This window comes from Trachypithecus francoisi, unplaced genomic scaffold (genome assembly GCF_009764315.1).
Source record: "Trachypithecus francoisi isolate TF-2019V2 unplaced genomic scaffold, Tfra_2.0 Lachesis_group2, whole genome shotgun sequence".
NCBI lineage: Eukaryota > Metazoa > Chordata > Mammalia > Primates > Cercopithecidae > Trachypithecus > Trachypithecus francoisi.
In genome coordinates this window covers 139,940,006-139,965,743 of record NW_022681465.1, presented here as the reverse complement: position 1 = coordinate 139,965,743, position 25,738 = coordinate 139,940,006, and the positions used below count along the sequence as shown (strand labels likewise).

The 25,738-nt window shown below is 46.6% G+C and overlaps 1 protein-coding gene across 1 annotated transcript; it reads left to right on the top strand.

Annotated features, from left to right (window-relative positions):
- Nucleotides 1-3,303: 3,303 nt before the first annotated feature.
- On the top strand, nt 3,304-19,094 carry ATOX1 (antioxidant 1 copper chaperone). Its single transcript, XM_033180668.1, has 4 exons — nt 3,304-3,694; nt 10,155-10,230; nt 15,502-15,672; nt 18,958-19,094. Exons 1-3 carry the CDS (start codon nt 3,689-3,691, stop codon nt 15,624-15,626), a joined length of 207 nt encoding a protein of 68 aa, XP_033036559.1. The 5' UTR covers nt 3,304-3,688; the 3' UTR covers nt 15,627-15,672; nt 18,958-19,094.
- The last annotated feature ends 6,644 nt before the right edge of the window (nt 19,095-25,738 follow it).

Below are 25,738 nucleotides of genomic sequence, written 5' to 3'. Positions count from 1 at the left end.
AGGAGGCTGAGGTCGGGGGATCGCTTGAGCCCAGGAGGTCACAGCTGCAGTGTGCCATGTTCACGCTACCACACTCTAGCCTAGGTGACACAGCAAGACCCTGTCTCAAAAAATAAAAATTAAAAACTAGAATTTTTATTTTTAAAAATGCTTTTCCTAGGCTTGTAATAAGAAAGCAACTAATTTTACATGTCAGTCTAGAAGTAAATTTATTTATTTTTATATTGAGACAGGGTCTTGCTCTGTCGCATAGGCTAGAGTATAGTGGCATGGTCACAGCTCAGTGCAGCCTTGACCTCCTGGGCTCAAGTGATCCTCCCACCTCAGCCTCACAAGTAGCTGGGACTACAGGCACACAACACCATGTCCGGCTAAATTTTAAATTTTTCGTGGAGACGGAGTCTCACCATGTTGCCAGGCTGGTCTTGAACCCCTGGGCTCAAGCAATTCTCCTGCCTGGGACTCCCAAAGTGTTGGGATTACAGGCGTGAGCCACCATGCCCTATTTTTTAATTGTGGTAAAACATACAGAACATAAAATTCCTCTTTCTAACCATTTTTAAGTGTATAATTCAGTGGCATTAAGTATATTCACAATGTTGTACAAGCATACTCAGGGTTCTTAACTGTTGTCAACTAATCAAAAAATATTTTGAATACTTTAGGAACTGAATGAAATGTGTCTGTAGACCCAGTTCTGCCAGCATGCGGCTCTGCAGGACACCATGCTCCCTCAGCTTCCACTTCATAGCCCTTCTCTTCTCATGCATGACTTGGCTGCTCTGAGGGCCCTTTCAGCTCACAATCTTTGGTCCTAGATAAAGGGTTCCTTGATGGATAAAGCAGTGAGGCAAATAGTGTATACCTGTGTTATGATACAACAAACAGACACTTGGTTTCCTGCGGTGGGGATAGCAGGGAGCAGACAAGCAGCTACAAAACCTTTCTTTGCAAATAATTAAACTCCCCAGCATCTGTCAAAGAAAGGGTCATCCCAGGAGGCTGGGTCTAGAGGTAGATGATACCAGGAGGAACCCACCATCTATACATGCCTACAGCGCGTACATTCCTATCCTCACAACAACATTGTCAGCCAGAAAGGGCAGGGATTCTATGTGCCCACTTCCCAGGCTCACTGGCTTAGAGATGGCTCATTGCCTATAATCCCAGCACTTTGGGAGGCCAAGGTGGGCGGATCACAAGGTCTGGCCAACAAGGTCAGGCTGGTTCGAGACCAGCCTGGCCAACATGGTGAAACCTCGTCTCTACTAAAAATACAAAAATTAGTCGGGCAGGGTGGTGCACGCCTATAATCCCAGCTACTTGGGAGGCTGAGGCAGGAGAATTGCTTGAACCCAGGAGGCAGACGTTTCAGTGAGCAAAGATGGCGTCACTGCACTCCAGCCTGGGCGACAGAGCAAGACTCCATGTCGAAGAGAAAAAAAAAAAAAAAGGAAAGAAAAGGATTGATATGTACTATTAAGGAATAATTTTTTTTTCTTTTTCTTTTCTTTTTTTTTTTTTTAAATACAGGGTCACATTCTGTCACCCAGGCTGGAGTGCAGGGTCACATTCTGTCACCCAGGCTGGAGTGCAGGGTCACATTCTGTCACCCAGGCTGGAGTGCAGGGTCACATTCTGTCACCCAGGCTTAGTGCAGCCTTGACCTCCTAAGCTCAAGTGATGCTCCCACCTCAGTCTCCTGAGTAGTTGGGACCACAGGCATATGCCACCACACCTGGCTAATTTTTGTATTTTTTGTAGAGCTGGGGTTTCACCATGTTGCTCAGTCTGGTCTTAAACTCCTGGGGTTCAGTGATCTTCCCACCTGGGCCTCTTAAAGCAATGGGATTGCAGGTATGAGCCACTGCACCTGGCCCAGGAATAATCTCTAAGATATTTTATAAAGTGAGAAAAGCAGGGTGCAAAACTGTATATAGTATGCCTTTTGTTTAAGAAGGAGAGGTCAGGGTAGGAGGGAGACCTACTTTTCACTGTATGCTACTTTGTGTTATTTGAAAATTAAACAGTAGGCGCATTGGGATTCCACCTGCAAATCCTACACTTATCCAAGATAACTTCTAGTAACACTGGCTGTAGTTGATTTCAGGCTTATTTTTATGTAAGTACACAGAATGTATGTATATATTTATGCAGGAACTACAGTCTGGCACATTTTCTTCTCCTCTTTAATAGGCCTTTATTTGCGATCTTTAACAGATCGTCATAAAGCTGTCTTCTCTTTAAATTGCTGTCTCTAGGCTTAGCCATACCCCCAACTCCTACCCCTAATTCTCTAAAACATGCCGTGGGTGGCTCGTCCTGTACACTGTTGCCTTTGGGAAGGATTTCGTTCCCTCATGGCTACCCTCCACCTTCCCTCATGGCAATCTAGCTATCCCTAGCCCCACTGCAAAGTTGCACCCAGGACTACCAAGATGCTAAGCCTTGCCTCTACAGGACCTAATGTGCCAGCACCCTCTTTCCCACTCCTCCTCGCCCCCTTCCCTTCCATCTTTAGGGAATTCCTGGCAGGTTGGGTAGGGGATGAATGGTTAAGGAGTATTTTGTGAGCAGGGGAAGACCCAGTGCCAGGGAGGCCAACCGAGGGCCTAGCAATTAGAGAATACTTATATATTTTGGTGCCTACCATGTGCCAAGCAATGTGCTACGAAGTCTGCATACATTACATGTATTCCAACAATACCACAAAGTAGGTTTCTTGGAGGGAACCATGTGTCCTTGTTTGCCTGAAACAGTCATGGTGTTTGCCTGTTGTCCTGGCAAAATTATTAATAGCATCTCCTTTCTCTAGCAAAAGGTTTAGATAAAAAATTGTATAGTCACCTTAACTGTCCCCATCTTACACGTGAGGATATTGAGGCTTAGGTAAGTTCATCTGCCCAGGGTCACACGGCTGGTAAATGATAGAGCTGAGATTAAAACTCTAGTCAGTATGGCTCTGTTAGGGACTGAACTCTGACGTGGACATGAATGGTGTCCCCCAAAATTCCTATGTTGATACCCTAACCCCCAATGCGACTGCATTTAGAGACAGAGCCTGTAATAGGGCGAAAAAGGCTAACTGAGGTCCAGATTATTGCCTCCTCCCTAGGCAGCCTCTCTTCCACAACCGCCCCCACCCCACTCCAGTCAGGGCCCTTCCTCCTCTGCCACGACAGCTCTGCTAACCCTGCACTATCACTGCCTGCGTCCTTCGCAGCCTCCTGCTACATCTTTTCAACCGCTGCGTCCTCGTTGGCTGGCGCTCAATAAACATTGACTCGGTGAATAAATGAGTGAAACTGTCCTTTTAGGGATGGATGAATCTGTCCTATTCAAGGCGGTGCCCTTCTCTGGTATTCCCTAACACAAGCTTGACCCGAAGTAGGCGTTCTGAAAAAGGCCGACAGTGGATGGGGGCCAACGCAGCGCTCCTCTCACCTCCTCCCTCCGTCCAGGCCGGGTGACCAAAAGCTGGGCCAGCGGAAACGGGGCGGTGCGGCCGGCAGGGTTGGAGGCCCGGAGGGGGCGGGGCCTCCCTCGCGGCCTGGCCCGGAGGCGGTGGGGCTTCCGGGAAGGGGCCTCTAGCGCGCACTCTCGGAAGCGCAGCCGAACCCGCCCTCCGAGCCCAGAGAGGCGCTGCTGCCACTGCTGCCGCCACCGCCGCCACGCCGCAGCCTCAGTTATGCCGGTGAGTGGTTGCGCCGTCCCCGCCACGCAGACTTGCAGTCCCCGGGTTCCTCCTCGGCTGCACAGCAGCTTGACCGGATGCTTCTCTTGAAGGGCTCAGGCCGCGGCCGGAGCCGCTGTTGTCCCCCAGCTTACCCCACCCAGCCCCCAGCTTTTGCGACCCTTCAGAAAATGAGATCCGAAGGGAGTTTAATCTAGGAGCTAGGCTTCAAAACGTCGGAGCTGGAAGGCCTCCAGGGGCGACAAGCCCACACCTTTCCTGCGTACACGGAGAAATAGACCCAGAGAGAGCAGGGGGTCGCTCAGCAGGACGCGGGGAGTTGGTGGCCAGCGGGAACTGAGACGGCTAGTCCCTGAGCCTTCCTCCTGGCTGCCCTGCCCGCGGAGCTGGCCTGAAGGAGGGCGGTGGGGAGGCTCTGGGCAAGGGGATGGACCGGGTTATTCCCTCACGGACCGGGCAGGTTTTCAGAGGTTCATGCTTTTCTTAATTTTCCTGCCCACCAGGGCTTACTTTTCAAATCAGCTCTGGGCGACTCTGAATGGAGACACTTTGTCAGCCTGAACCCATAAGCCCCAGAGAGATTCAGGAACCCCCCTCAAAGTCACCAGTTGCTCACTGGCAGAGTCTGGGAAGTCAGTCTTAGCCTGCCTTTGCAGATCACTCAGTATATTGTTGCTCGTGGCCTCGTTTTTTATATAAAGAATTGAGGGCTTTGGCAGATAAAAATGTAAAAAACCCAGTAACTTATTCCAGGTCGTGTTGAAGTTGGCAGAGCCAGGATTCAGCTCCTTGTCCTCAGGCTCCCCATCTCTCCAGGCCTGACCACATCGCAGGTGCCTGGCAAAAGCAGTCATACCGGCTTGGGAAGATGGTCTGATCTCAATTGCATCTTGGTTAGGGTCATGTGGTGTTTAGCATTGTCTTCGAGGTGCGTAATTCATGGCTCTGGGCCAGGTGGATATCAAGAGGTATCCCACAGATGCCATGTGTCTTAGCAGCCTGTCCTTTGGGAGCTGAGAGGTGAGCCTGACGCCCCCTAGGCAGAGCCACTAACATCTCAGGTGTCATTTTCCTTGGACCTTGCCAGGTGCCTTGAGACAAATCCTCCAACAACAAAGTATGGATAAGGAATCTAATAGAATCAGCCCTACCAGTTGAACAAGTCAGCCTGTGGCAATGGTAAAAGACAGTATTAATCTCCCTGGGACTTGAAGAGCGAAGGTCACCAGGATTTTTTGTGGGGGGTGGCAATGAGGAAAAGGCCAGCTTGATCATCAGTGTATTCTGTATCTTCTGGGGATTTTGACAAAAGACCCTCTGGAGCAAATGATGGGAATGAGGAGGGCGCCTGGCACCATGTACCACAAGATGAGCAGCTGAAGGAAGGAGGGTGTTAGTCAAGGGACTGCCTTAAAACTGGAAAGGGAAGAAAAAAACATATATATATGTTTATATATATATATATACTGGGTGGCAGTGCGAGACTCCGTCTCAAAAAAAGAAAAAAAAATCGTCCCACTTACTTCGCCCATGCTGGAGTGCAGTGGCGTGATCTTGGCTCACTGCAAGCTCCGCCTCCCGGGTTCATGTCATGCTGCCTCAGCCTCCTGAGTAGCTGGGACTACAGGTGCCTGCCACCACGCCCAGCTAATTTTTTTTTTTTTTTTTTTTTTTTTTTGTATTTTTGGTACAGACGGGTTTCACCGTGTTAGCCAGGATGGTCTTGATCTCCTGACCTTGTGATCCGCCTGCCTTGGCCTCCCAAAGTGCTGGGATTACAGGCATGAGCCACCGTGCCCGGCCACCACTTACTGACTTTTAAAACCTACTTTAAACCTACTGGCTTTTAAAATCTACCCATTTTATAAGTCTTTATGAAAGACCCCGGAGGCCATGAGGAACCAGAACTACCTAGTTATGCATCCGGTAGTAGAGCCAATCTTGAGCTTCTCCTATAAAGAAGTGATTACTCTGTCCATGAAATAGTTTTTCCATCACCCTCAAATTTATTTTTGCCCCTCAGAGGTGGAGGAGGAGAGCACTGAACTGTAATCTTTATACCCAGAAGCTGATTTCTCACTTCTGACCTTTATACTGTGGGGGATGGGACCTACTCCCTGTAATCAGCAACTGAAAGTTTCAGGTATTTGTTGACTTTAGGTCCTTGGGCAGCAAAAAACTGTGCTCCCTAAAAATGTATTTCTAGTTTCGGAGCTTCTGCTGAGAGTCACGGTTCTGAGAGCTGGTGGTGTGCTTTGCTATTCAGAATGAGCAGGGTTTCCCTGGAGCGAAGAAAGCCTAGGTTCATATTCCATACTCAGTAGGTATTTGCCACATGACTGCAGGCCACTTAGTGAACTCTTGGGAACTTCACTTTCCTCCTGAGTGAGATAAGATAAATAGCTTTCTTTCCAGGCTTAGTGAGGACTAACTTAGGTACTGCATAAAGACAATTTGACATATAATAGACAATCAGTAGATTTAGCTCTTAGGTTGAGCTTGCAAACCCTTCCAAACTTTGGCTCAGTATATAAGTGCAAACCATTGATTAATCAATTTTCTTTTTTTTTTTTTTTTTTTTTTTGAGGCGGAGTCTCGCTCTGTCGCCCGGACTGGAGTGCAGTGGCCAGATCTCAGCTCACTGCAAGCTCCCCCTCCTGGGTTTCCGCCATTCTCCTGCCTCAGCCTCCCGAGTAGCTGGGACTACAGGCGCCCGCCACCTCGCCCGGCTAGTTTTTTTGTGTGTTTTTAGTAGAGACGGGGTTTCACTGTGTTAGCCAGGATGGTCTCGATCTCCTGACCTCGTGATCCGCCCGTCTCGGCCTCCCAAAGTGCTGGGATTACAGGCTTGAGCCACCGCGCCCGGCCTGATTAATCAATTTTCTACTGGTTATCCTAGAGCAAGACTCAGCAAACTTTTTTTTACAAGGCCCAAATAGTAAACATTTTAGTTTTCACAAACCACAGGGTCTCTGGTACAACTACTCAACCCTGCCATTCTAGTGCAAAAGTGAACAAATGAGCTTGGCTATGGTTTTGGTTTTTTTTTTTTTTTTTTTTTTTTTTTTTTTTTTTTTTGAGACGGAGTGTTGCTCTCTCGGCAGGCTGGAGTGCAGTGGCATGATCTCAGCTCACTGTAACCTCCACCTCCCAGGTCAAGTGATTCTCCTGCCTCAGCCTCCTGAGTAGCTGGGATTACAGGCGCACGCCACCACTACCAGCTAATTTTTGTATTTTTAGTAGAGACGGAGTTTCACCATGTTGGCCAGAATGGTCTCAATCTCTTGACCTCATGATCCTCCTGCCTCTGCCTCCCAAAGTGCTGGGATTACAGGCATGAGCCACCACATGTGGCCCGAGTTTGGCTATGTTTTAACAAAACCTTTTCCCTTGTAAAACAGGTAGCTTGTAGTGTGCCAATCCATGTTCTAGAGCATCATCATTTTTTTTTTCTGAAATAATATTTTTGTTTTAAATTAAATGAAGCCATGATCTCACTGTATTGCCCAGGCTAGTCTCAAAATCCTGGGTGATCCTCCCATTTCAGCCTCCCAAAGTGTTGGGATTACAGGTGCAAGCCACTGCACCCAGCCTTTAGATTTTTTTTTTTTTTTTTTTTTTGAGACAGAGTCCTGCTCTGTTGCCCAGGCTGGAGTGCAGTGGCATGATCTTGGCTCACTGCAGCCTCCGCCTTCTGGGTTCAAGCTATTCTCCTGCCTCAGCCTCCCAAGTAGCTGGGATTACAGGCACCTGCCACTATGCCTGGCTAATTTTTTTCTATTTTTAGTAGAGAGACAGGTTTCACCATGTTGGCCAGACTGGTCTCGAACTCCTGACCTCAGGTGATGCGCCTGCCTCAACCTCCCAAAGTGTTGAGATTATAGGCATGAGCCACATTGCCCTGCCTAAAAAATTCTTTAATAGAGGAGAGCATCATCTCAGACTGTAATGTGGGCAGGAATGACTTGGGTGTCTTGTTAAAATGAGGATTCTGATTCCGGACTTCTGGGAAGGGACCTGAGATTCTGCATTTCTGGCAGGCTCTCAGGTGATGCTCATATTGTTCAGTTGAGGACCACATTTTAAAGACAAGATTTTGTAATACCTACTGCAAATCCTTCTTTCCAGAATTTGTTATTGTTGCTGTCTTTGAATAGTCATGAAACAAGATGAAAGAATCAGAGATGTTTAGAAGAAAGGAAAGACTGACCATTTTCTTTAAGGCAGATTTTGCAGATTTGGCCTTAATAAAAGTAGTAGTTTACTAGTCACAAAGGTCATACAGTCTACACTGGAAAATCGAGCTGTTTAACTCTTGGTCTTGGTTTCCTCTGTAGAGCACAATAACAATCCAGACTCAGAGGTGTTTAGAGACTTGGAAAGAGTTTGAGAAGCCACTTAGCCACTTTATTTTCAGGTCTATAGTTTTGCCTCCCTGTCTCTCCCCAGTAGGTTAAAAATGAGGAGTGGCAGGACCTGCTCCACATCCACAGAGCCAGTTGAGGCAGGTGTCTGGGAGCCGCACTTTATACAAGGTCCCCAGATTCTTCCTATGCACACTGAAGTTGAAAAAAAAACTGAGTTAGCTAATACCCTTTTGGTATAGATTAGGGAACTGGAGCCCTTCTGGAGCAGAGATTTTGCCTGTGGTTTTCCAGCAAGATATATCGCTACACCCAGAATTCCAATTGAGGTAATAGGCTTGAAATATTTTGAAGTGCTCCATGAAAAATGTAGCCATTTTTTTTGAAGGGAAACAGGAGAGACAAATGGAAGAAATTAATAATAACCCAATAGCTAATTTTTTACCCAATGGAACCTAGTACTAGGCTCTAATTTCCTTAATGTATTAGTTATCTATTGCTCCTTAGTAATTATCCCAAAACTTTGTAGTAAACAACAAATATATTTATAGTAACTCGCACAGTTTCTGAGACTCAGGAATTTGGGAACAGCTTGGCTGGCCTAGTGGCTCCGGCTCAGAGGCTCTCATAAAGTTGGAGTGAGATGTTGGCTGGAGCTGCATTCATCTGAAGGCTTGACTGGAGCTGGAGAATCCACTTTCGAGATGGCTCACTCACATGCTTGTTAGCTCAAGGGTTGGGTCTCTCACTTTGTGGACCTCTCCTTATGGTTACTTGAATATCTTTATGATTTGGTAGCTGACTTCCTCTAGTGCAAGTGACCCCTGAAAGAGAACAAGACAGAAGTCACAGTGTCTTTTATGACATTTGTGGTATCTTCAGAAGCCACATAACCTCACTTCAAGCCATATTCTATAAGACACACAGACCAACCCAAGACATTTGGAATGGGATTACTCAAGGACATAAATACCAGAGGCAGAGATCATTGAGGCCATCTTGGATGCTGGCTACCACACTTAAAATCCTGTATTCATCCCATTCACAAATCTAGAGAGGGACTCTTACCCCCAATGTTCAGATGTGGAAACTAAGGCACAGAGAAGTAACTTATTGATGATCATGCAATTAGTAGTGTCAGAACTGGTATCTGAAGCCAGATTTATCTAATTTCAGATTGTCTCATTTCCAGAGATTTTAAAATGAAGTATTGGTTTACATAATCCTTGTGTGAAAGCAAAGCAAAAGACCCAGAAGTTCAAACCAGCCATGTCAATTATCCATTGACTCAAAAATATGTTTTAAGCACCTACTGTGTCCAGGCACTGTTCCAAGTATTAGGAATCCAGCAGTGAATTGAACAAAACCTCTGTCTTCTGGGTGCTTACCTTCAGACCCTTGATCTGTTAGATATCCTGGAGACTGTAGAATGTAGAGCTTACATGAAGACTAGGAGCTGGGGATCCCTTCCTGCCTGGCCTCCAACCCACTGGGGAACCCAGGCAATCCTTTCTCTTCCCTGGACCCAGATGCTGCCACTGAGAATGCAGCCCTTGGATGAAAGCAGAATCACCTGGGATAATGACTAGACATAACAGATTCCCCAGCCCAGACCTGCTGACCAGAACCTGTAATTCTTGCAAGCTACAGGTGACTCTAGTGCAGAAAATAATTTTCTGGTTCATAAGTGGGCCCACCAGAACAGCATTGTTAGAAGTATGGGGGCCCATCCCTGTCAGAGTTATTGGTGGCCCTGAGACAAAGCTCATAGCTCAAGAATCAGTGCTTTGAAGGTAGGACTGGGAAAAAGCATTTTAAACTAGATCTCCAGGTGATTCTATTCACTATGTGCCAGACACTGCTAAAGGATTTATGGGGATGATTCCATTGAATACCACCTGTGAGGTAGAAACTCTTAGCTACTCTATAGTTGAAGAGACTGGGGCTCAGAAACAGGCTCCAGATGAGTCTGATGCCAACCAGGTCCTACCCAGTCTCTCTGCCTTCTCTCTCGACCCTGAGTGGGCCTGTCTGCTGGCACTGTGTGTGGGTCACTCTGCAGGGCTCGGGTCATGCTCCCCCTTTGTTTGTTTCAGAAGCACATGTTCTCCGTGGACATGACCTGTGGAAGCTGTGCTGAAGCTGTCTCTCGGGTCCTTGATAAGCTTGGAGGTGAGTGAGTGGCCCTCAGTTGGGGGTGGGATAGAGGAGACAGACGCACTTATGCCATGTTCAGATACATGCAGATGTTTGCAGGAGAGGCTTAGGGTTAAGCTGATCATAACAGTAAAACTAAAATGTATTGAGGGCTTAGCACGTGCCAACTACTCTTGTTAGTTTATTATGTGCATCACATCATTTAATCCTCACCACAGCCATTTCAGACAGCTTGTTTGACTAGCTCCATGTTAAATAGGAGACAGCTGAAATTCAGAGACGTTAACTTATCTGGGATCACATGGTCAGTAAATGGCAGAGCTGGGATTTAGCCAAATTAACTAGAACTGCCAGGACTAGCTCTGGAACCATGGCAGTACTCGTGAATATGTTGGTCATCTCCAGTGTGTACTGCATGACACATCTGAGTGTCATTTTCTGCTAAAAAAAAAATTTTTTTTTTTTTTTGAGGTGGAGTTTTGCTCTTCTTGCTCAGCCTGGAGTGCAGTGGTGTGATCTTGGCTCATCGCAACCTCTGCCGCCTAGGTTCAAGCAATTCTCTTGCCTGAGTCTCCCGAGTAGCTGGGATTACAGGCATGTGCCACCATTCCCGGCTTATTTTGTATTTTTAATATGGTTTCTCCATATTGGTCGGCTGGTCTCAAACCCCTGACCTCAGGTGATCTGCCTGCCTCGGCCCCCCAAAGTGCTGGGATTACAGGTGTGAGCCACCCTGCCCAGCCGCTATTAAGATTTTTTAAATGGAGCTGGGCACGGTGGCTCACACCTGTGTTCCCAGCATTTTGGAAGGCTGAGGCAGGCGGATTGCCTGAGCTCAGGAGTTCTTGAGACCAGCCTGGGCGACATGGTAAAACCCTATCTCTACAAAAAATACCAGAAAAATTAGCCAGGCATGGTGGCACATGCCTGTACTCCTAGCCACTTTGGGGGACTGAGGTAGGAAGATCGTTTGAGCCCAGGAGGTTGAGGCTGCAGTGAGCCTAGATCATGCCACTGCACTGCAGTGGGGGCAACAGAGCAACACCCTGTCTCAAAATAAATAAATAAATAAAAAGGAAACATTTTTTTAAAGTAACAATTTTTTAAAAATTTTGTCTTTTTCTATTTCTTTGCTTCAAAAAAATTTTTTAAGTAATTTTGAATCGCTCACATGCAGGCTTTTTTTTGTTTGTTTTGTTTTTTGAGATGGAGTCTCGCTGTGTTGCTCAGGCTAGAGTGCAGTGGCACATGATCTTAGCTCGCTGCAACCTCTGCCTACTGGGTTCAAGCGATTTCTGTCAAATTTTTTGTATATTTCATAGAGATGGGGGTCTCACCATGTTGGCCAGGCTGGTCTTGAACGCCTGACCTCAAGTAATCTGCCCACTTTGGCCTCCCAACGTGATAGGGTTACAGGCATGAGCCACTGCACCTGGCCACATGCAGCTATCCTTAAAGCACCTCTTTTCAACAATCAGTCTCATCCAGCCTTGTCATTTCACAGCTGGGGAAACTGAGGCCCAGAGAGGGCTGGGATCTGGTCCTGGGACTGAATGGGGTAATAACTGAGTTGTGATCAGAGTTTTGGCAACGCCAGTGCTCAGTCAGCCTTCTAAGACTTTTCTTGTTCCCCTACATGAACTGTCACACAATCTTCTAAAATTTTCTCTTTTAAAACCCTAAATAATAATGACATTAAGTTTTCAAATGGCTTCCACATGGATGTGATCTCGTTAGCAGTCCTCTGAGCTGTACTTTCCATCTTTGGAGTGAGGATGTTGATGCCAGTACCCAGGAGGTTAAGTGACTTGCCCAGAGTCCCACAGCAAGTCAGTGGCTGATCTCTGGCCCTGTAAACTGGGATCTTAATCTGAAAGAAACTGAAACAGTGGAAAGAACCTGGCTGCTGACTTTCCACATAACTGTGGGCCCTTGTTTCTCAGGCCTGGGTTTCCCCAGCTGTGGTATAGGAATGTATATCTTGTGTATCTGTATCAACTTCTGCTGTTGATGCTTTTTTTTTTTTGAGATGGGGTTTCCCTCTTTTGCCCAGGCTGGAGTGAAGTGGCATGATCTCTGCTCGCTACAACCTGCTTCACCCGCCCTCCGCTGGATTCAAGCGATTCTCCTGCCTTAGCCTCCCGAGTAGCTGGGATTATAGGTGCCTGCCGCCGCGCCTGGCTGATTTTTTTTTTTTTTTTTTTCTGAGATGGAGTTTCACTCTTGTTGCCCAGGCCAGAATGCAATGTCGTGATCTCAGCTCACCGCAACCTCCACCTCCCGGGTTCCAGCAGTTCTCCTGCCTCAGTCTCCCGAGTAGCTGGGATTACAGGCGCGGGCCACCACGCCCAGCTAATTTTGTGTTTTTAGTAGAGACGGGGTTTCTCCATGTTGGACAGACTGGTCTCAAACTCCTGACCTCAGATGATCCTCTCTCCTTGGCCCCCCAGAATGCTGGGATTACAGGCAGGAGCCACTGCGCCCGGCCTGTTGACGCTTTAAAAATGAAACTGCACAGGAGCCCCTCAAACAAAGCAGCAGGCTCTGGATGAAGTGGGAACGGGCCTAATTTTGTTTGACAGCTCAAGGACACCTACCCACCCCAGGAACTTCATCCAGGCCGGAGTGTAGTGGCACGACCTCAGCTCACTGCAGCCTCAACCTCCCAGGCTCAAGTGATCCTCCTACCTCAGCCTTCTGAGTAGCTGAGACTACAGGATCACACCCGGCTATTTTTTTTTTTTTTGTAGAGACAAGATCTCACTTTGTTGCCCAGGCTGGGAAACCATATGATTTTTGTTCTTGGTTTTGGTTTTGGTTTTTTTGAGACGGAGTCTTGTTCTTTTGCCCAGGCTGGACTGTTGCCCAGGCTGGAGCGTAGTGGCCAGATCTCAGCTCACTGCAAGCTCCGCCTCCTGGGTTCATGCCATTCTCCTGCCTCAGCCTCCCGAGTAGCTGGGACTACAGGCGCCTGCCACCTCGCCCGGCTAGTTTTTTGTATTTTTTAGTAGAGGCGGGGTTTCACCGTGTTAGCCAGGATGGTCTCGATCTCCTGACATCGTGATCCGCCCGTCTCGGCCTCCCAAAGTGCTGGGATTACAGGCTTGAGCCACCGCGCCCGGCCTGTTTTTGTTTTTGAGAAGGAGTCTCACTCTGTCTCCCAGGCTGGAGTGCAGTGGCGTGATCTCGGCTCACTGCAACCTCTGCCTCCCAGGTTCAAGCAGTTCTCCTGCCCTAGCCTCCCTAGTAGTTAGAATTACAGGCACACGCCACCACACTGAGCTAATTTTCATCTTTTTAGTAGAGATGGGGTTTCACTGTGTTAGCCAGGCTGGTCTCGAACTCCTGACCTCAAGTGATCCACTCGCCTCAGACTCCCAAAGTGCTGGGATTACAGGCATGAGCCACCACACCCAGCCAACCATATGATTTTTAAGGCCCCTTGCTGGGGGATCTGCCTTTGAGCTTCAGCAGGTTTCTCCCCATCTTTTCCTACTATCCCTACTTGGATGGCCTCTTGAGAAAGTCAGGAGGGTTTTTTGAGTTGCTTAGGGCCCTAAAAGAAGAGTGCTAGGGCTGAGGAATCACAGATTAATGGCATTCTTGAGCTGGAAAGACCACAGGAGCTGGCCAGCCCTGAATCCTTCATGTACAGATGAGGTAACTGAGGCCTGTGAGAAGCAGGACCCCACCCCTGCCACCCATGGTCACCTAGCAAGTCAATGGTGAGGCCAGGCCTAGAACCTCTCAAGATTTTTCCTTTCTTTCTGTGTGCTCTTTCGTCAGAGTAAAACTCTGGGTCCTCTCATGTGCTGCTGGGGAGCTATAAATTGGCATAGCCATCTAGGAGGGCGATTTTGCAATGTCTATTAAACATTCAAAATGTGTCAAACATCTGTCACCCCACAATTTCCATTCTGTGAATTCACTGACCAACCTGGCCAACACGGCAAGACCCCATCTCTACTAAAAATACAAAAATTAGCCAGGCATGGTGGCTTATGCCTGTAATCCAAGCTACTCGGGAGGCTGAGGCAGAAGAATCGCTTGAACCCAGGAGGCAGAGGCTACAGTGAGCTGAGATCACATCACTGCACTCCAGCCTGGGCGCTCTGTCTCAAAAAAAAAAAAATGGGCTGGGTGCGGTCGCTCACACCTGTAGTCCTAGCACTTCAGGAGGCCAAGGCAGGCAGATAGCTTGAGCCCAGAAGTTCAAGACCAGCCTGCAAATGCAATATGCAAAACCCTGTCTCTGCATAAAATACAAAACTTAACCAGGCATGGTGGCATGTGCCTGGAGTCACAGCAACATGGGAGGCTGAGATGGGAGGATCACTTGAGCCTGGGTGTTCAGGGATACAGTGATTTGTGATTGTGCCACTGTACTCCAGCCTGGATAACACAATGAGACCCTGTCTCTAAATAAATAAATAAATAAATAAATGTAATAAATAAAGAAAAAAGTAAAATATTAGCAAGACCTGTTTATGTAGTGTGATGCCATTTGGAGGAATTATTTTTCATTTGTCTATCTGGGACAAAGTCTGGATAGAAGCTGGACTGTTCACAATGATCTCAAGGGGTAGGATCACTAGGGGGCCTTACCGCTTCTACTTTTATTTAGAAATGTTCGCTTTTTTGAAAAACAAAGAAGTGTCTATACTACTTTTGCAATTTAAAAAAAAAAAAAAATGACTGGGCGTGGTGGCTCATGCCTGTAATCCCAGCACTTTGGGAGGCCAAGGCGGGCAGATCACTTGAGATTAGGAGTTTGAGACCAACCTGGCCAACATGTCAAAACCCTGTCTCTACTAAAAATACAAAAATTAGCCAGATGTGGTGGTGTATGGCTGTAATCCCAGCTACTCCAGAGGCTGAGGCATGAGAATCACTTGAACCCAGGAGGTGGAGGTTGCAGTGAGCTGAGATTGTGCCACTTCACTCCAGCCTGGGCGACAGAGTGAGTCTCTGTCTCAAAAAGCCCTAGTATAGAGCAGGGATCGGCACACTACAGCCCATGGACCAAATCCTGCTCACAGCCTATTTTTGTATGTTCAAGAATAGAGTTATAAAAAAATACGCAGAATATGCAACAGAGTCCATATGTGGTCCACAATGCCTAAAACATTTACTTTCTGGCCCATTACAGAAGAAGTTCGCCAATCCCTCCTCTAGAGGAAAGGGCAAGGGTGGTTGTGAATAGTAATTTAGAGCCTGAACTCTTTCTTGCTGTAACTGGGAGGGTCTGTGCTTCCTTTCCCCATACCCCATTTCCTCTTCCTGCAGGAGTTAAGTATGACATTGACCTGCCCAACAAGAAGATCTGCATTGAATCTGAGCACAGCATGGACACTCTGCTTGCAACCCTGAAGAAAACAGGAAAGACTGTTTCCTACCTTGGCCTCGAGTAGTAGGGACCTGGTCCCCCCAGCCCGCAGGATGGGCCAAAGGGAGCAGGTGGGTAAGGCCCCAGCACTTGCTGAACAAACCTACTGCTCACGCCTCTCATCAGAGCTAACACCTTGGCCTTTGAGAGCTTGAGTGGAGCAGAAGAGCCCCCTGGGTTCTTTTCAATCCACTGTCTACCTTCTTTGAAGTGGTTACAAATATTTTATTATTGTCTAATGCAAATCACAAGTTCAGGGAATTCTTACAGCCCCTGTGAGTGGACAGAGCACTGTGAAGTCTCCCAGAGGCCTCTTTCGGACTTAGGGGTTGCAGTTCATGGATAGCAGGGTTTAAGTTTACAGTCTATGACCCTAAGCAGTGCATTTTAGCTCCTTTGTTTGTTCATTTGTTTGAGACGGTGTTTCACAGTGTGGCCCAGGCTGGAGGGTAGTAACTCTTCATAGGTGTGATCATAGTGCACTATAGCCTTTAACTCCTGGGCTCAAGTGATCCTCCTGCCTCAGCCTTCTAAGTAGCTGGAGCTATAGGCACATATCACCACGCATGGCTCTGGCTTTGATAAACTGACTGTCTCATCAGAGTTGACACTTATGCCTTGGGCCTTATTCTCCTGCGCCCTGACCAAGTGAGTTAATTCAGACTGTGCCGCCCTCTTTACTTGAAACTGTTGTCAGCTTCCTGAGCATGCCCTTTGTCCAGACTGGTACAAAAACAATAGCATGTTTGAGCTAGATGTTCCCTTCACTTTTATGTAATCCAGTGAGGCAGTAAGGGGCACTGTGCCAGCAGTCTTCATTCTGGAACCAGGCAGACCTTACTCATTGATCCAGCCAGTCTCAGAAGGCACTTCTGGCTGCCACTGCCCATGTAGCACATTTGACTCGTGAATTACAATGATCGCCACATCTCTGATGTGGTTTGGTGCCCTGACTGTGACTGAGAAAAATGAGGCCAAGAGAGGGGAAGTGATTCAACCAAAGTCCACCGAGGTGAGTGGCAGAGGCACGAAGAAAGTCAGATATCCTGAATCGGAGTTCTGTAACTGTTACTGGTGGCATTGTCCCTGTGAATGGGCCCACGGAGACCCCGCAGACAGAGGCCAGCCACAACTGACTGGTAGGTCCTCTTTGAGGATAGCCTCCTTCCCAAAGGCATACATTTGGAACCTGAGCCATGGCAGTGTTCTGTGTATGTGGTAACATCACATGCAAGTCACAAGATGTCAGATGCATCTGTTTTCGTCATGCACTTTCCATCCATAGATAGAACGCATATTCAGGAATGAGCCCAGGATGAATAACGAGGAATCTGGGATTCTGATTCCAACTCTGTCCTCATTTCACACTGACTTTGGGGACTTTTTACATTACAGAGATTTGGTCTTCCCATCAGTAAAATGGGGCTAAAACCTCCAACCTGCTTTTCTGCCTTGTGGGGATTGGTGTGCAATCTCTCCACATATGAAGGCTTATCCTCTAGGGAAGTAAAACATCAGCTGTTTCCATCATGTTGAAGAACAGTGTTTCTTACATCATTCCTCACCCAGGGTTTCGTAGGGAGGGTGAGTGGATGGGGCTCTGGACCCTCCATAGCTCCCAAACAGCCCTGTGCCATATTGGGCTTCCTGTAAGATTGTATTTTATGAAAATGCTCTGTAACAAGAAGGAATGGAGGGAGAGAAGGAAAAGAAAAAGCTCTTCCTGAACTAGCTATATACATGGGGGAGCCCTAATGCACACATCTTGGATTAGAAACTCTAGGCCTGGGCGTATGAATTTTTTTAACTAAAAAAGTAATATCTGTTGGATGTAAACCATGTGTAGTTTAATGTGTTTTTCTCATAGAAAACATGTTTTCTCATGTTATTTTATTGAGATGAAATTCACAAGACATAATTAACTATTTTAACCCATTTATGCTGAATATTGCAAAGTTTTTTATGTGAAAAATCAAACCTTGGTGATGACCTTGAGCAGTAGGATATAAATAACTCCCACAAGCTTAGCATTCCAATAATGGAACACTAGGCATAAATGGGCTAAAGTCTATCATTTAGTGGCATTTGTTGCATTCACAATGTTGTACGACCACCACCTCTAGTTTCAAAACTTATTCATCATCTCAGAAACACACCCTATATCCATTAAGAAGTCACTCCCCACTACCCATTTCTCCATCCCCTGGCAGCCACTAATTTGCTTTCTACTACTCTGGATTTGCCTACCCTGGACAGGTCATATACAAGGAATTACATCATATGTGACCTTTTTGTGTCTGCCTTTTTCCATGTAGTGTAATGTTTTCAAGATTCATTCAAGTCATAGCACATGTCTGTAAATCATTCCTTCCTATGGCTTAGTAATTTTCATGGTACTTTTTATTTATTTTAGATGTTTTATGGTAGGAAGTTTCAAACATATGTAAGTAGAGTGATAGAATGAATCCCCAAGTACCCGTCACCCAGATCCAACAATTAGTGTTTATTTCACCAAGGCCTGTTATTTTTTGATAAAAGCACTCTGTGATAAGAAGGAATGAAGGGAGAGAAGGAAAAAAACTCTTCTGGAGCTATCTATATCCATGTAGGGGAGCCCTAATGCACACATCTTGAATTAGAAACTCCACTGTCCTCATTGTTTCATCTGGGTGACGAAACACCCAGATTATTTTGAAGCAAATTCCAGACATCATGCCCACTCCCTCCTGCCCAGATTATTTTGAAGCAACTTCTAGACATCATACAATCTTATCTGTACGTATTTCAGTAACCATGTATTGTATGGAAAGGCTCCTGGAAATTCAGATGCACAGTACTCAGTAAGAATCACCCAAATAAGCCAGCTTTAGTCCATGTGCTCAGGCAACATGTCTTTGAAGTCTGCTTTGAGGCTCCTCAGTGACCCACTTGAAGCCAGGCTTGGGAACCTCAAAGATAGAGTGTTTATTGGTTTTGAAGTCACCTTAATCATCTGACTCTTGGCAGATTTATTTGCTCATGATTTTGTTCATTGCCTTTCCAACATAAACTGTAACAACTGTTGACTGAGTATCCTGGCAGTCCTGGAAATTCCCCAGAAGAGGGCTTTGGCAGTGATTGGCTTAGCAAGGTTAATGCGTTCCAGCCAACCTGAGTATAATAGGTTCATGGGAGTGTAACAGACTTCATGGGAGCAGTGTGCAGGGCTGGACATTGGGGATCTAGTCCTGCCCCTGCATCTGCACCCTGGGTTTTCCACCTCACCCATGCCTCTTTGTGCATTTATTGCCTTTGCAATATCGCTATGTCCACAGCAGATGGCGCCTTTGTTCCACCTAACTTTCCATCTTTCCTAGGCTGCTGATCCTCCCTTGGCTTCCAGACAGACCTGGGACTTGGCAGTTATGCTGGGCAATGGTGTTCCTGTGGAGACCCTCAGTTGTCCTATTCCTTCCTAGCTTCCCCGCAATAAAATCAAGCTGCTTTTGTTGGAGATGTTGTCTTGCCTGGTCTTGGTGTTGCTTGCTCACATGTAGGTGGTTAACACTTACTCGGGTTGGAGTTTTGAGAGTTCCCACCTGGGAGTCAGACACCCTGTAGATTCTGATTCTTTGCCGTGTGATCTTTAGCAAATCACTTCCCCTCTCTGGGCCTCATTTTTTCCTCACCTATAAAGTAGAGGCATTGACCCAGAACAGTGATCCCCTTTCTTTTCACAAGTTTCGTAGATTTCATATTTTGAAAAACTTTTGTCTATCAAGTGAATTGCACAAAAGGTTATCAAATGTTAAGGCAAGTGGAATAGTGGGAAGAGGCTGTGGAGACAAACTGCCTGGGATAGAGTTCAAGCTCCACTACCTCCCAGCTGGGCCACTTAACCTCTCAGTGTCCACAGACATAAAATGTGATGATAGCATCTACTGCAAATGGTGGTTATGGGGATTAAATGAAGTGATACATGTAAATCAATTAGAGCAGTGATTGCTGGTTAAAAATCATTCAGAAAATATTAGTGATTCATTTTTGGCTTTTTGTTTGTTTGTTTTGAGATGGGGTTTCACTCTGTCACCCAGGCTGGAGTGCAGTGGTGCAATCAGGGCTAACTGCAGCTTTGACCTCCCGGGCTCAAGCAATACTCCCACTCTTGCCTCCCAAGTAGCTGGGACTACAGGCACATGTCATCATGCCCAGTTCACCTTTTTTTTTTTTTTTTTTTTAGTTTTTTTCTAGAAATGGGGTGTTGCTATGTTGCCCAGGTTGATCTTGAACTCCTGAGCTCAAGCAATCCTCCTGCCTTGGCCTCCCAAAGTGGCCTTGAACACCTGCCCTCAGGTGATGCACCTGCCTCAGCCTCCCTTAGTGCTGGGATTACGGGTATGAACCACTGCACCTGGCTGCCACTCATTTTTAAAATATTTCATTAGTCAAAAATCTGTCACAATGGCAATTTGAATTCCAGTCAGGCTGAGTCAGGTTGAAACTAGTCAGGTTGGAGTGCAGTGGCATGATCATAGCTTACTGTAACCTCTAATTTCTGGGGTCAAGCTATCCTCCTGCTACAGCCTCCTGAGTAGATGTTATATACTCTTAAAAATTATTGAGGATCTTGGCCGGGTGCAGTGGCTCACACCTGTAATCCTAGCACTTTGGGAGACTGAGGCGGGTGGATCACTTCAGGTCAAGAGTTTGGGACCAGCCTGGCCAATATGGTGAAACCCCGTCTCTACTAAAAATACAAAAATTAGTCGGGCGTGGTGGCACATGCCTGTAATCCCATGTATTCTGGAGGGTGAGACAGGAGAATCGCTTGAACCCAGGGGGCGGAGGTTGCAGTGAACTGATACTGCATCACTTCACTCCAGCCTGGGCGAAAGAGCGAAACTCCGTCTCAAAAAAAAAAAAATTAAAAATGTATCAAACAGTTTTGGTTATGTGGGTTATACTACATTAGAAATTACAACAGGAATTTTTAAAACAAAAATACCCAGGCACACATCCCATTAGCCATTGGGACTAGATGAAGTCATTGCATTCATTTAGACTCTGGAAAACTTTACCGTACAATTGTTAAGGAGGAAAAGGCATCTTACAGAAGCTTTTAAATTTAACCTCAGGTGCCTTCTGAAAGGCTCTTGGGGGTCACATGTTGAGAATCACCACTTTAACCATTTATTGGGCACTTACTGGGGACCCAGGGCTGCTGGAGACTGGAATAAGACCTGGCTCTGCACTTGACCAGCTCAGACATGGGACCAGCCACCTCATCTATCTCATGGGCAGTTTCCTCATCTGCGCAATGCATAATGCCTGCACCTCGGGGAACTTAGTAGCCAGAAGTAACACTTTATTTCAACTCTAAACTGATTGCAAGCATAATTTCCATCCCATAATGAAAGTACTAAACAAATCTCAGGGCCATTTCTGCCTTTGTGGCCCCTCGGGTTCAGGGACTCCTTCCCAGCCCATAAGGTAAATGTGTTTCTTGACCACCAGATGGCAGTGTCTCCTGGACTTGACCATCCACAGAGAAGTTTAAGACAGTTTCTTTTTAAAGAAAAGTTTCTCTGGGCTCTGAGAGAACAAACTTGAGGATTTTTTCCATTTTCAATTGCCCTGGGAGGTCTGGTGCAGACTGGCTGGCCCATTGGGAACGCCCAAGAGTTGAGACACTGGTGCTTCTTAGAGTGAGTGCTTCTCAGAGGGGTTCATTTCCTTTGAGTTCTCTCTACACCAGCATCCCCAGCTGAAATCCAAGTTTCTAGCTGAGGCACTTGGCTCTGTTCTTCCAAGGCCACAGAGGCATTAGGGAAGCTTCCACGCCTACCAGCAGCCCAGCTGGCTGTCCACGGAATCAATGAATCACACAGCGGAGCTCAGGCTTCTGCAGGAATGGGGGTGGGGAGCAGATGTGTCCACATATTTCTCTGGGGCTTCCCTGTGCACTTGGCCCTAGCCCACCCTTCTAGGCTTTCTCACTCCTCACTGCAGCCAGCCAGCCCGCTTCTCAGGTGCCTTGCTTTTGTTCATGCTGCCCCCTGTAAGTGGAATGATCTCTACTAGCCTCCCTTGTCCCCATATACAAATTCCTTTCCCTCCTTTACATACCACAGCCTCCATGAAAGCTCTCCACAGCTGGAAGTAATTTATTTCTCCTCTTGGCCCTCAAAGCATTTATCTCACAAACTTCGGTGTTGTGGCAAAGCTTTCTGTCCACGTATCTTTCCTGGCCTCGAGGATCAGCCCAAGCATCTGTTCCCTCTGCACCCAGAGCAAGCACTTAGGGAATATTTGATGAGTCACGGCTACCATTTGGGGGATGCCTGTTTAATGTGTCATGCCCTTGCATTGATATCATTCCATCCTTACCTAGATTCCATAAGATAGCGAGCTAAGGCAGACCCTCACATGTGGTAGGTGCTCAGTAGGTGTTGGCCCAGGTAATTTGACAGAGGAAGAGATTGTCTCTTGTAATCCTTCTATCAGGTTTCTATTTTTGTCAAAGATCCCTGGTTGTGAGTACAGCCTCCCCTAGGGTGTTCCCAGTAACCAACCCTTGTTTCTGGGCTTGATGGGGTGAAGCTCCCACCAACTTTGCCTTGTTGACCTACCCATTTGCCTGGTGACCAGAGCCTTGGCTTGTCCAGTACCCACGTTACCATGACTGGAGAGAAACCACCCTGGCCCTCAGTATGGGGTGAAGCCTGGGGGCTGTATTTGGGGGAGGCTCCCTTCCTCACATAGGTGTGAGTCACAGGGGGAGCTCTGGCCTGGCCTGGCTCCCCATCAGCATGCTGAGTGAGCTTGAGCAAGTCTTTTGAATTTTGAAGTGGTGTGTGTGTGTGTGTGTGTGTTGTTTTTCTTTTGTGTGTGTGTGTGTCGTTGTTTTTCTTTTTCTGAGACAGGATCTCTGTTACTCAGGCTGGAGTGCAGTGGCACAGTCTCCGCTCACTGCAACCTCCATCTCCCAGGCTCAAGCAATCCTCCCACCTTAGCCTCCCAAGTAACTGGGACCACAGGCACACACCACCATGCCTGACTAATTTTTATATATATATTTTTTTTAGAGACAAGGTTTCACCATGTTGCCAGGCTGGTCTCGAACTCCTGGGCTCAAGCAATCTGTCCGCCTCAGCCTCCCAAAGTGTTGGGATTACAGGCATGAGCCACCACACCCAGCTGAAGTTTTTTTTAACTGCTTTTTTGAGGTATAATTTCATTCAATAAACTGCACATATTTAAAGTGTAAACTTTTTTTGCTATCTCCTACCTAAGGAATAAAGTGTATAATTAAGATACATATATATCTAACACATACACATACATACACACACACTCATGAAACCATCACCACAATCAAGATAGTGACCATATTAATCACCTAAAAAGTTTCCTGGCACCTCTTGGTAATCCCTCCCACCCTCTCCTTGCCCCCACACGACTGGTTTCTCTCCAGTCATGGTAACGTGGGTACTGGATAAGCCAAGGCTCTGGTCACCAGGCAAATGGGTAGGTCAACAAGGCAAAGTTGGTGGGAGCTTCACCCCATCAAGCCCAGAAACAAGGGTTGGTTACTGGGAACACCAGGCAAATGGGTAGGTCAACAAGGCAAAGTAACCACTGATCTGCTTACTGTCACTATTGATTAGTTTGCATTTTTTAGAGTTTTATATAAATGCAGTCACACAGTATGCTCTCATTTTTGTCTAGCTTTTTCATTCAGCATAATTATTTTGAAATGTTATCTTTTTATCACTGAGTAGTAAGTATTCCACTGAATGAATATACCAGAAGGTGTGATTCATTCCTCTGTTGAAGGACATTTGTTTCCAGTTTTTTTTTTTAACTGCTTTTGTGCTATCAACGTTTCCAAGGGTCCTACAGGGCACAAGGGAAAGTCTCAGTGAGCTGGCCTCTTCCAACCCAACACACCCAAACCCAAACCAGAGCAGCTCAACTCATAATTTTATTTGTATCTTTTAATTTATTTTTATTGTTTAGAGATGGGGCCTTGCTGTGTGGCCCAGGCTGGAATGCAGCAGTGCAATTACGGCTCGCTGCAGCCTTGAACTCCTGGGTTGAAGTGATCATCCCACGTTGGCCTCCCAAAGTGCTGGGATTACAGACATGAGCCACTGTGCCAGCCCCAACTCACAATTTTATCTACTGGGCTTCCGCCTACAGCCCCAGTGGTACTAAGCCATGTTCTGGACTTCAGCAGATCCGGATTTAAATTCCTTCACCACTTAAAAACTGTGTGACCTTGGGAAAGTTCCTGATTCTTTTGTGCAACTCAGTTGCCTATTCTGGAAAATGGGGGTCATAACTACTCTGACCATTGTGAGAATTAAAGATCTTCATGTGCCTCATTCTTGATAATGGCATTCCACAAATAAAACTTTCTGTCTGGCCAAAAAGTTTCACAATTATACGACTTGAAGTTTGAAAACTGAAGTCTGAAAAATTTCAGATCTAGATTATTTCAACTTTGGCAGATTACGAAAAGTAAAATGGAACCTCAAGATTGTGCCATGTGGGAGATGAATGGTTGTTCAGGTCACCGCCCTCTCCATGACATTCGCCTTTAATTAGTGCCAGTCTCTAAAAGACTCAAGTCTGTAATTTCTTGGGAGTGTCCATCAGAGCTTCTTTTAGATTTCCATGTCTTTAAGGGCTGTGTCCACTTAGTTTAAGAAGACAAGTTTTCTAATCTGCTTCCTCAGAGAAGGAAAGTCTTCATGTCCCTAGGTAAATCTCATGACTACTAACCAGGGCTTTGCAATAAAATCAAAGCCTCTAAAAATAAGGATGTTACCTCCCATTGGTCTGTGTATCATGGGCTCCAAGGATCTTAATCCTTTTAGAATCATAAATCCCTTGATGCCTAGAAGTAAGCTGTATCTTGGATAAGAATGCTGGCTCTGCAGATAAACAGACTGTTTACCAGATGTGTAAGCTTGAGCAAATAGCTTAACTGTCCAGGACAAATGAGCTGGGCATGGTGGTAAGTGCCTCTAGTCTCAGCTGCTTGGGAGGCTGAGGCAGGAGAATCACTTGAGCCCAGGAGGTCATAGCTGCAGTGAACTATGATCACGTCACTGCATTCCAGCCTGTGTGACAGAGCTAGACACCATCTCTGAAAAATAAATAAATAGAACTGTCCAGGACCTCGGTTTTCACACCTGTAAGGTGAGAGTAATACCTTCTTAGGGTGAAGTGAGATGACACGTGCACATAGAAGGAGCTCAGTTTTGCTGTTTTTATTATCATTGTAGGATCCTAGGAACAGATGTCCACATGCCCTCCTTCTGATGGGTGGTTCATGAGCCTTCCTTCACCTGCACGGCAGCCCTGCCCCTGAAAGGGAACACTGTGAGCTGCTGGCTCTGCTCTGGACAGCTCTGCTAGGGGAAGTTCTGATGTTGAACCCACCCTTATCTATATCCCTGGCAGTTCTCTGGACTGGAACTGGGTTTGTCTTGATATGTGGGGCATCAGCCTAGCCCTTCCCTGTGGTCATTCCTCAGAAGCAGGTCTTTCCTTTGTCCTCCCTACTACTCCCTTTCTGCTCCACCTCCCAAGGGAAATCCCAAATTCCCTCCTCAGCCATTCCTTGGAGAAAGAGTTTTGAAAGAGCATGACCGCCTGGTCACTAGTCCCTTTGTTGATGCCTTTTTGAGAGTAGAAGCTGAGAAAACATGGAAAAGCCAAACCATTCTGGGCCTCCACTGATCCTCTGCCAGCTCACAGGGTTCCTGACTCCTAAGGAGAGAGCTTACTGGGGGAAGTTACTGAAGGATGGCTGGAGGTGAAAGGTTAAGGCTGGGAGCACAGCCTGGAATCACACAGAAGGAACCCAGGTGGGCTGCTCCCTCTGTTCTTATCTGGGGAATGTGGCTCTGGATGGTACCTACATTGGAAGTAATGCATATAAAGCACCCAGCGTGGTAGGGGCTCAATGAAGCCTGGCTTCTCTGTTGTGTTTTTGTTTTGAGACAGGGTCCCACCCTGTCACCCAGGCTGGAGTGCAGTGGTGTGATCATGGCTCACTCATTACATCCTTGACCTCCTGGGCTCAAGTGATCTTCCTATCTCAACCTCCCAAATAGCTGGGACCATAGCTGCATGCCATCACACCTA

Coding starts and splice junctions, on each gene's coding strand:
- ATOX1 (XM_033180668.1), top strand. Junction 10,231..15,501: donor GGTCCTTGATAAGCTTGGAG/GTGAGTGAGTGG, acceptor CTCTTCCTGCAG/GAGTTAAGTATGACATTGAC.